This window comes from Rosa rugosa, chromosome 3 (genome assembly GCF_958449725.1).
Source record: "Rosa rugosa chromosome 3, drRosRugo1.1, whole genome shotgun sequence".
NCBI classification, from domain to species: Eukaryota; Viridiplantae; Streptophyta; class Magnoliopsida; order Rosales; family Rosaceae; genus Rosa; species Rosa rugosa.
Genome location: NC_084822.1, coordinates 197236 through 208894, shown reverse-complemented (window position 1 = coordinate 208894; position 11659 = coordinate 197236). Strand labels below are relative to the sequence as shown.

The 11659-nt window shown below is 41.3% G+C and overlaps 1 protein-coding gene across 1 annotated transcript; it reads left to right on the top strand.

Annotated features, from left to right (window-relative positions):
• Positions 1-1024: 1024 nt before the first annotated feature.
• On the top strand, positions 1025-2901 carry LOC133738977 (probable fructokinase-5). Its single transcript, XM_062166683.1, has 5 exons — positions 1025-1294; positions 1408-1818; positions 2190-2324; positions 2427-2543; positions 2626-2901. The coding sequence occupies exons 1-5, from the start codon at positions 1121-1123 to the stop codon at positions 2758-2760; spliced, it is 972 nt and encodes a 323-aa protein (XP_062022667.1). The 5' UTR covers positions 1025-1120; the 3' UTR covers positions 2761-2901.
• Positions 2902-11659: the final 8758 nt, after the last annotated feature.

The window sequence follows — 11659 nt, the reverse complement described above, 5'->3', positions numbered from 1 at the left end:
GGACATTTTCCGGCCCCTTAATCTTTTGTAGGTCCTAAACAGATATGGTATGGTAGTATGGAAATTATTAATCTAATCCTCCCTCTTAATCTAATCCAAACTGGATTACTGTTAGGATACAATCCCAAAAGAATTAGAATATGTGTGTGAAATATTGGACACTCCGACTAGAATGTAGTTCCGTACATCTATGTCTATACAATATATAAGCAAATATGGATCAATCTCCAATGAGTTTCTTACCATAATCGGACAGTAAATTATGCTCCCACTTTGAATAGTTTGTTTCGGAAAATCCCTAATAAATTGCACGGAGAATTGAATCCGACAATCCCTCATAAATTGCAAAGAGACCTGAAAATCTGACGTTGAAATTTGAACGGGCAACAACCCAATTGAGAGGTACAGATGATGCAATCCCGTACCCTGAAGGTGCAGATTGTCTTAGTGTTCCCTATTTAACTTTTTTTTTTTCAAAAGAATATGAACAAACTTGTATTTCAAGACGCAAGAAAAAGGATAATAATCCATGTAAGATACGTCTTTAATTATCTTATAATGAAATTATGAAACCTAAGAGTAATAATCTCATTGAGAAGCTATATCCTTGAGTATAGGAATAATGACTGAAAGAGAAGTTGAAACTCACAAAAGACAACTAATGATCCACCAATTAATATATTTAAGATAGGTTAAAATATAGTAAAAAGATCCGAAGGTCAATAATGACTATAAATGGTAATCAACCATCTTAATTATCTTTGATTATAAGAGATGAGCCGTTAGATATAGTTTTAGCGGTAGTAGGACACAAAAGCTAGGGTATTCTTGCGGTACAAAATACTCGAGATCCCCGATCTGTTTCAGTTGGGATAGGTATACGGTACAACCAATTTGAGGTGAAATCAATCATATCGAAATATAGATAGTAAGTAGCCATCTTATCCTAATTTTACGTGATGTATACCAGTTAGTTATCTTGCTGCCAAAGTATGAAACAGCTCTATATAAAGGCCCTTGTTGTTGATTAAACTTGTTTACCAGCCAGCCTACATTTTAGATCTCGATCAGAAGAAGAAGGTTTTAGATCTCGAGCAGATCAGAAGAAAAAGAATCGAAGATGGCGGATTCACTGATTGTTGCTTTCGGGGAGATGTTGATCGACTTTGTCCCCGACACCGCCGGTGTGTCGTTGGCAGAGTCCACCGGCTTTCTCAAAGCCCCCGGTGGTGCACCTGCCAATGTGGCTTGTGCTATCAGTAAGCTTGGTGGAAAAGCGGCATTCGTCGGAAAGGTTCCTTTCGGATCCCTTATATGATATGATGGATCTCTCTGTCTTTGTTCTACATGATTATATATATGTAACTAATTCATTGATATGATATGATATTTGACATGAATGTATAGGTGGGAGATGACGAGTTTGGACACATGCTTATCAACATACTGAAGAAGAATGGAGTGAACACTGAGGGAGTGTGCGTGGATGCGCATGCTCGAACCGCACTGGCGTTTGTGACCTTGAGAAAGGACGGTGAGAGGGAGTTCATGTTCTACAGGAACCCTAGTGCTGACATGTTGCTCAAGGATTCAGAGCTGAACATGGGTCTGATTAAGCAGGCCAAGATATTCCATTATGGATCCATAAGCCTAATATCTGAGCCATGCAAATCGGCTCATATGGCAGCCATGAAAGCCGCCAAGGATGCCGGTATACTGCTTTCTTATGATCCCAACGTCAGGTTGCCCCTCTGGCCTTCTGCTGATGCTGCTAGAGATGGCATCAAGAGCATCTGGAATCAGGCTGATTTCATTAAGGTACCTACCTTTGCATAAATTACCTACATGTGTGCATTCGTAATGGATCAGATATATATTATTATCAAAATATTCTCAATATTGTGACTTAATTCCCTAGATATGTACATGTGTGCATTTGTAGATCAATCAATCTATATGGACCATATATATTGTCATCAAAATATACTCAATTTTACGACTTAATTCCCTGGATATATAATTGTATACAAGATTATTATTGATATTGCAAATTAGATTTTTATTTTTATTTTTAAAATATTTCTACCGAACAAATTAATCATAAACTACGTGCTTAATAGTTTGTTATTGTAGCATATCATATCGTGATCGAGTGAGTGATTTGTAAGCAATCTAGTACTAATTTATAGGTGAGCGATGATGAGGTGCAATTCCTAACTCAAGGAGATCCTGACAAAGAAGAAGTGGTTCTCTCCCTCTGGCACGATAATCTCAAACTGCTTGTTGTCACTGATGGTGAGAAGGGTTGCAGATATTTTACTAAGGTATATAGACGTACTTTTACTTACCTAAAACTTTGGAACTTTCTACCTACTTCTATGTACACGTACTAATCTAATGATCTCAAATTAATATAACATATACAGAAATTCAAAGGAAATGTGACTGGTTTCTCGGTTAAAACTGTTGACACAACTGGTGCGGGTGATGCTTTTGTTGGTTCATTTCTTCTTTCCATGGCTAAAGATATGTCCATCTTTGAGGTAAGATTTCAGTTAAACTTTCATTTTCTGATTTTGGATAATTAGTAATCTTAATAACTATCAATTATTTTTTACCATATAGGATGAAGCAAAATTGAAGGAGGCTCTGTCTTTTGCAAATGCTTGTGGAGCTATCTGTACTACTCAGAAGGGTGCAATTCCTGCCCTTCCAGCCGTATCCGATGCTCTCGAACTCATTAAGTCAAAAGCCAAATAGATTTTATTTTTCTCTTTTGGGTTTATAAGCGTGAGACTATGTATCTTGTTGCGTTTTTTCTTTTTTTCTTTCTTATCCCTTTGGCCATCTAGTTGGTGTTCGGTTTTTGGATAATAAAAGAAATTATTCTAAATTTTTTTATTTTGATCTCTTTTGGATAGTTTTTTTTTAATTTTTTTATTAAAAGCTCTTCTTTTAATGATGGAGCATGTTTACGTATATACATAAAACATGTAACACAAAGTTTCATCTAAATTTGTCAATTTGATTGGGTCTTTTTTAATAAATAAACTTTTTTCTTTTTAATGACGGAAAGAGACAAACTACATGAAATTTATATGCCTTCCATTGGGTTAAAAAGAGATTTACACTTAGTGTAAAGAGGTAGTGAAATTCATGCACAGAACAAGGAAGGTAAGAGCAAAGAATTTGGTGACTGGATCTGATGTGGAATGTGATGTCAAGTTCTTCATTTGTAAAATTATTTTTAGGCTCTTTTATGGAACTATTATTTCTCGTAAAAGATCGCATAATATGGGCCGGGTTGAGTCGCGATGCATGTAGCTAGGCCCTGTTGTGATCTTTGCAGATTGCTTACAAGGTCGTGTCCTTTGGATGAGTTCAGGCTTTTTTGCATAGAACCTGGCATTGTGGTGCATTTGAAGTTCCTTCCTTTTTTTAATTTTTTTTATTTTATTTGAAGGTTCTTCCTAAACTGGTGAAAAAGTGTTCGTCACAAGATGTGGATCTTCATCAATCATTTCTTGAAACCTTAAGTAGAACAATTGCAGAAGCAGAAAGCATTAGCTCCTCGGTTTTCTTTTCATTTGAATAATTTCCAAAATTTGAACTTTCCTAGTATGCTATAACCATTAGATGAGGTGAAATTGCTTATAGAGTGACTCTTTCTATCTTCACCGTGTGGAGTGGGTCATTATCTGTTAATGCTCAAAGTCTGGCGGTAGCCGAACCTTCGTTTAACGCGGGTTCGGTGGGCGGACCGCTACTCTGTAGACTCGGTGATCTTCGCTAGCTGTCAAATGAAAGACAGGGCGTCAGAGGGAGATCGCGTTGGGCGGTCTTCACTTCTCCGATGCCTAAGTCAGTCGATGCATATAGACAGCATAACAATAAATGAGTAGTAAAATGCGTAATTAATGAGGAGAGAGGAGAGAACCTTTTATAGGTGAGGAGAATGCTGATCTTCTCCTTGTTTTCGATGTGGGACTGATGTGCTTCAGTTCCCAGCGTCAGGAGCTTCTGATGCTATCTTGGCACGGCGCGTGGCGGCGCGTCGGCGGTGATCTGGGGGTGATCCGAGGCTCAGGCGGTAGCTCGCCTGGCTGTGTATCCGTAGGCTACTCCTTTGGCGGGAATCAGTACCTCTGGCGGTACCATGAGCGTAGCCCAATATAGCTAATTATGCTTGTAAATGTACATGTATGTACATTATCAAAGTTTTTCAGAGAGTTTTAGAGACAGTGTCCTGCCTCTTTCTAAACTCCGTGTTTCATATCCAAATTTGAGGGTTTGTGATGGCTCTCCCGAAAAGGCCTTTGGCCTCATTGATATAATCCCCACTCTGCTTGCCCTCTCTAGCCTATATTTCAAATCTTTCTCACAAAATTCCGTGAATTATCTCTTCTATAACCATCTCTCCCTTTTCACAGTTTTCTTTCTTTGCTTATTCTCTTTTTTCCAAGATGGTTCGTTCATCTAGGTTTACGCTATCAGATTGTTGTGTGGAAGCATCAAACACGTATGAAGTATTGAAATATGAAAAAAATAAATTAATAGAAAAATCCAGAAGACAAAGGATTTACGTGGTTTGTCTTAAAAATCAAAGGGTTACATCCACGGGTGGAAACAGTGAAAAGATCAAAAGGATATTACAAGGATATTACAGTGAAGAGGTATGGTGACTCTTGGATTATATTGATTGATGGGCCATTGTTTTGGCATTATTCCCGAGGACTACTTGTTGTATTATCGGTGGTTTCTTCTTGTCAATTTTCCGGAGATTTACCCTTGCACGTAGTCTGGTGGTTTAAAGACACGGTGTCGAAGAGGGTGACATGGTTATTTTCAGTGCTCATTCTGTAGCCCGAAATGAGGGGCCAGTACAGTGGTACGGGTCTGGGCCTGATTGGCTCATGCGGGTTGTCCTTGATGACCTACCTGTTCCTAGTTCTAATTTAATGGATGTGCGTGGTGACCCTGTTACCCGGGTTGTGGGTAGGGAGGGTGCTATAGCTAGTCACTCCTTTTCTATTGTAAACGTTTTAGCATGAATAAAGATTGTTTTTCTTTCTCAAAAAAAAAAAAAAAACTCAAATCCCAATTACAACCAAATACACTTCATGGAAAGAGAAAAACCAAATAGAAGAACAACTATCTCGAATCTATATTTGTCGCTCACAAGAACAAAATCAACAAATGGAAAGATAATTTTTCTATAGAACCTGAAACTACAGTTACTTCTCAAAAACCCTAAACTGCGGCTCTTTCTTTTCTCTCTCACCTTAATTGGTGACAGAAAGCATATATTTATATCTGCATGGGGCAAACTCCAAAACCTAATATTAGATTAATTATGTGGGCATAGTTCATACAATATCATACAGTTTACTCATAGATCTACAAGACAATTGTGATCTTACCCTTTTATGATTACTTGGACTCCAAATATCCATTATGTGGATTAATTATTGCTACATAGATTAAAATTAGAAATAATAGCAATAATTTTCTCAAAAATATTCTACACTATTTTAGGGAATCGATATTTGAGAGGAATTTGCTGTGTATTCTCATTGATAATAGGGGCCTCTTTATATAGAGGATTACAATGCATAGAATCCAAATCATACAAGGAAAGTAAGCATACATTGAATAAGAATCTAGATCCTTCTAATGTAACCCTATTACCACTAGGTCAAGTAACCTAGAGTTTGGGCCAGACACATATTCTGGATTTACTTGAACACTCCCCCTTGTGTCGCCCAAACATGGTGCTCCTCTCATTGCCTCATTAAAAACCTTGCCGAGTAACAAAAACTCAATGGGACAAAAATAACCTCAGTCTAAGGGGAAAAAGAGCACAACACACCCTTCACGTTTCGAGACCATACATGTAGATACCTCCCCCTGATGTCTGCATCTCCCCCTGACGACTACGGTCATTGGAGTTCGGATAACTTCCGCAAACGATGCTACCAACATGTTTCTCGAAAATGGAATTTAGGCAATGACTTAGTGAGCAAGTCTGCCATACTGTCCTCAGATTGAACCTAGTTCACTTTGATCTTAAGGAGAGTCTGTTGTTGCTGATTATCCTTGGTGTTGTCGCTTTTGATGTAGCCTTGCTTCATTTGTGTAGACTCATCTGTGGTAGACTTCAAACCACAACTTTTCGAACATGCGTAATTATGGATCCAATCCATATACATTCACGAACCACTTCGTGAAGAGTAATGATCTCTGCATTGTTCGAAGATATAGCGACTAGGATCTGTTCTGTAGACCTCCAAGATATCATGGTCTTTACCCATGGTGAACACATAACCAATTTGGGAAGACTTTTGTGTGGGTCAGAGAGATACGCAACATCAGCAAAACCTTCCAAAACACATGTTGTTTTGGGATGGGGATAGTGGACGCAGGCCAGAGTTGGCAGCGTTCCTGGTGTGTAATGGGTCCGAATCCATCATCTCTCTGTAGGGATAGAACAAGCCCATATCAATCGTACGTCTCAAGTACTGAAAGATATCTTTTACACCAATCCAATGGCGTCGCGTTGACGCAAAGCTATATCTAGCTAACAAGTTCATTGCAAATGAGATGTCCGGTCTTGTGCATTTAGCTAAGTAGAATAAAGCGCCTACTATACTTAACTAGGGCATTTCTGCCCCTAGCGCATCTTCGTCATCATCCTTCGAACGAAGAGGATCATTTCCAGGATCAAGACTACGGACGATCATGGGGGTGCTTGAAAGCTTGACTTTGTCAAAAATGCCTAAGCATCTATCAACACGATGCTCAAGTTCCAAACCGAGACATAATCGTGTTCTCCCATAATCCTTCATCTCAAAATCGAATTTCAAGCGTTCAGCGGTTTCCCTTAACTCTTTAAGGGCTTCTAATGAAGATCATGTCCAACATGAACCGCGATAGAATCCAAAACTTGTTATGGAAATGCGTAGGCATATCCCTTCCCAATCAAGTAGTCATCTTAGTGAGCGTTTCAACCTTATTGTAAACGCACTCCGTGGTCTAGAGCCACTTGACTTGGGTAAATGAAGTTCACCATGAACCTTCATGTACATTCCGTATCTAGATCCCCATAGAGATACGTAGTGACCACATTTGTAAACTGCATGATCAGTTATTTGGAAACTACCAAACTGACAGGGTAGTGGAGTGCAATGACATCCATTACGAGAGAATATGTCTCATCGTAGTCGATTCCAGGGCGTTTTATGAGAAGTCTTGCGCCATAATGCGAGATTACCATCTCTTTTTCTCACTACGCTTTCTAACGAATACCCATTAGTCAATAGGTTTTATGTTAGGAGGTGTTGGCATCACTGGCTCAAAAACCTTCCTCTTCGTTAGAGAATCCAACTTAACCTGGATCGCATCTTTCCATGTAGGCCAAATTCCTCTACATTGGCATTCATTCATCAACGGAGCGTGGTTCGATATCATCGGACTCAACAAACTCATGCGCAACTACATCATCAATTATGATAGAGTTTCTATCCCACGTCTCATGTACAGTAGTGTAATTTTCAAAGAGCTCTATATTCTCAGGAATAGGTTCTGACGTTGAGGTGTCCCCCAACTATAACCATAACCCGGAAGATTCTCATGAGATGGATTTGAGCGTCGATGATCCAAGGATTAGGTTGTGCCAAAGCATCCTTTGAACCCACGGGCCTCCCACACATCCTAGCTGGGGCCATGGCCTGTAACGCCAGAGTGCCACTCTCTTTGGCGTTGGCGCCATGCCTACCTCCATGTAGGGTGGCGCTACGTCCTCTCGTAGGGACGTACTTCCTTGCAGGCATATTTGCAGCATATGTGTGATCTCGTCACTTTAGTAGGGATCGAGATGAGACATAGTGGGAACAGACCACGACAATTCATGTCATTCCTGCTGAACATCTGTGTTCTTATCTCCCCCTAATGACGGGAAGACTGTCTCATCAAAATGACATCCACAAATCTAGCGGTAACGAGATCGCATTGCAATGGCATTAAGTGGCGGACGAATGTTGGAGTCTCAAATCCAACTGAGTTGCCCACTCGTCTGTAAGGACCCATCATAGAGCGCTGTGGCGGCGCAATTGGCACATAAATGCTGCATGCGATATTGCATCACCCCAAGCGAATATAAGGAGATTGGTGCACATTACCAATGTCCGGACTACCATCGTAGTCGTTTCCGCGAGACCATTTGGGCGTGTACATGAGGATATAATGTCCAACATCATTCCCTAATGCAATAACCATCGAAAGTCTTCGATGTAAACTCTCTAGCATAGTCAAATCCAATTGACTGAATAGGATGATTCGAGGAGTGAGCCCGTTGTTGTATGATATGTGCTAGGAGTGTAGCATAAGCAACATTACAAGTGGACAATGGCACAACATGTGACCAGCGTGTTTGCGTGTCAACCAACATCATGAGATATTTAAACGTCCGCAGGTTGGTTGAATCAGTCCACATAATCCCCATGGATTCTATGTAGGAATAAAATGAGTATTTTTATATCCTTTGCATAGGACGGTCTCAGTCCTAATTTCTCTAAGGAATAGGCTTTGTAAAACGAGCGAGAGGCTATAGAAGCAACCAATGAGGACTTTGGTTGGGCCTGAGCGTCTGAAACGCTATTTGAAGCAAAGTTGGTGATTGCAATATCACCTAGGGCGTCATCACCATGATGTACGCTATCCATGGCGTCATGGATAAGGACTATGCCAGCCCTAGGCTGGTGGTGGACGGCTGCGGCGCCAGTGGCAGCAGCGGCGGTCACACTTAGTCCAGGAATCAACTTTTGATTTATGCTTCGTTTCGCTCGAGATAATTGATGTCCGTGTGAAGTCTTTAGTAGATGGATCATCATGACTAGGATGACCTATCATGTCGTGACAAAGCCATTATGTGTCTAAATCCAAGAGATCTTCTCTCATAACTTTATTGAATTTAATAGCTCGAATAGTGACATAGAGTCCACTAGAGAGACATATAAACTTCTCTAAGATGCGCCTTTGTTCGCAATTGTTAATGTATAAGATTTAGCGGTAGCTAAATCTTGGTTAACGCTGATCCGATGGGCGGATAGCTACTTGTGATATTCTCAGGGCTTCCGCTACCTGTCAAGTAAAATACACAGGGCGTCAGAAGGAGACCGCGTTGGGCGGTCTTCTCTTCTCCGATGCCTAAGTTAGTCAATGTATTTATGTTGACAAAGTAACAGGAGGTAAGTAGTAAATGCGTAATTAATGAGGAGAGAGGAGAGAACCTTTTATAGGTGAGGAGGGAGTTGATCTTCTCCATGTTTTCGATGTGGGACTGATATGTTTCAGTTCCCAGCTTTAGGAGCTTCTGATGCTGTCTTAGCGCGCCGCGTCAGCGGTGCTCTGGGGGAAAGCCAGGGCTCAGGCGGTAGCCTGCTTGGCTGTGCTTCCATGGGTCACTCCTTTGGCTGGAGTTGGTACTGTTGGCGGTAGCATGAGCGTGGCTCATTATAGCTAATTATGCTTGCAAATGCCTATGTAAGTACAGCAATCATTAGAGGTATTGCAAAGGAACTCATTTCTGTTCTCTACATGCGTTTTCGCATGGAATCCGTTGGCTATTCATAGGTGCAATTTGCCCTAGGAGCGTAGAGAGTTTCTGTGACAGTAATCAAGGTGCCATTTGGCAAGGAGAACTTGGGCTATTCCATGTCCTTGAATTAATACTGATGGCCCAGCCATCGTAGTCACAAAGTAATATGCTCAGAATCAAAATGGAGTTATAATGAAAAGAACTCGAAATTTTATTCATAAGCAAACGGAGTACATCATTGTCTCTTAACCATTAGGAGAATCTAATCCAAATGCTAGCGGATGCAAAACAAAGGTATTCGTTTGACTTCTTTTGGTAACTCCAAAATAAATATGACCAGGTGAGTAGAGAGATGTCGGTGGAGCAAAGCTCGCTTAAGTACCACTTATCTCAAAATCTTCCTAGACATCATACTCATTTTGAATGAGCCTATGTGAAGAAAAACTAAACCAATGGCATTTACTACAAAGTATATGGCAATTGCCTATTACATCTCTTGGAAAAATAAAGACTTAACAGAATTGGCGATCTATTGATCCCAGCCAAATTTGTAGTCTTCAACCCTTCACTCTAGATCATCTTCCTGATCTTCTTGTTCCACATAGTGAGCTTCTCTTGCTTCACAATATGCTTTGTAGGCGGTGACAATTTCTTCACAAGCTCTACAAATGTGTGCCCAATTACTGGATACTCCACATCGAGAACATACATCTCTTTGCTCAGACTCCATTGATTTAGGCGCTTTGAAAGCTTCATTTAGATGGCTTTTAGTGTTAGTGGTGCCACCAACATGGCCAGAGGCGTTGCCTCCCTCTCTCTTTTCACGTTGACCTCTTTGGTTCCGTGTTCGCCTCTTTTTGCGGTTACCGTCCCAAGTAGAGCGATTATATGGACCAGAAGGTCCAAAAGTATCCCTAGGATTAGGGTTTCGCTCTTGGCGCCCTCTCTTAGGGGCGCGACTATAATTGGATTCCGAAATATGCTCTGTTTCCACGGATCTCGAATTATAGTTCTTCACAAGGATGTTGTCATGCTTTTCAGCGACATTCATAGCTCCAATGAGCTCATGAAACCTTGTGATCCGTCCTGCAGTAACATCGATTCGATAGTTCTTAGCAACCATCAATGCAGAGACGGGGAAGGTAGAGAGAGTCTTCTCAATCAACATCGCATCTGTGATCTTTTTACCACAGAATTCCATTAAGGATTTAGTGCGAAGTGCTTCCGAGTTGTAATCAAGAACTGACTTGAAATCATAGAAGCGTAGGCTATGCCATCTCACTTCTAGGTCAGGAAGCAGGGAGTCACGGACGTTGCCAAATCTTTCTTCGAGTGAGACCCACAGCCTTCTGGGGTCTTCTTCATTCATACACTCGTACTGGAGCAAATCATCCATATGACGAGTCATTATGATGATGGTTTTCGCCTTATTTGCCTCTAAAGCTGCTCTATTTGCTTCCAAAGCTTGAGCTTGCTCAACAGTTAGCACGTCCTAGCTAGGCTCGAGAATCATATCCAGGATTCCATCGGCCTTGAGATGGTGGCGGACATCACGAACCCACCTGTGATATCCAAAGCCAGTTCTTCAGCCCAGGCCCAGGCCCAGGCCTGCTGCCCCTTTTTTTTTCTTCGACTTGGGCCGCGTCAGCTTTGTTCTCTGGGCCGAGCCTTCTTTCTTCTCTGGGCTGCACGTGAGCTGCATCTCTCTGTTTTTTTTTTTTCGCTTGCCGGGAATTCTTCCACTGGGCTGGCCGGTCCGGTCACTTTTTGGCCGGTTCCGGAGGATCTGGTTCCGATTCCAAGAAGCTGGGGTTAGGTCAGTGACGTTTGCCAAGTTTGACGGTGAAAGGTTGGCCGGAAGCTGGTGAACCGTGCAGGAATCTTTTCTCTTTCTTCTTGGAGGGCTGGTTCAATACTTCCGGTGGCCGGTTCGTTAGTTTTCCGGCCGGTTCCGGTGGTTCAGCCGCCGGTTCTGGAATCCTGGGATTGATGGCTTCGATATATGGGGCGGTGGTGGCTAGGGTTTGAAGGCTACAAATTTAGGGTTTCAGAGTTAGGGCTTCG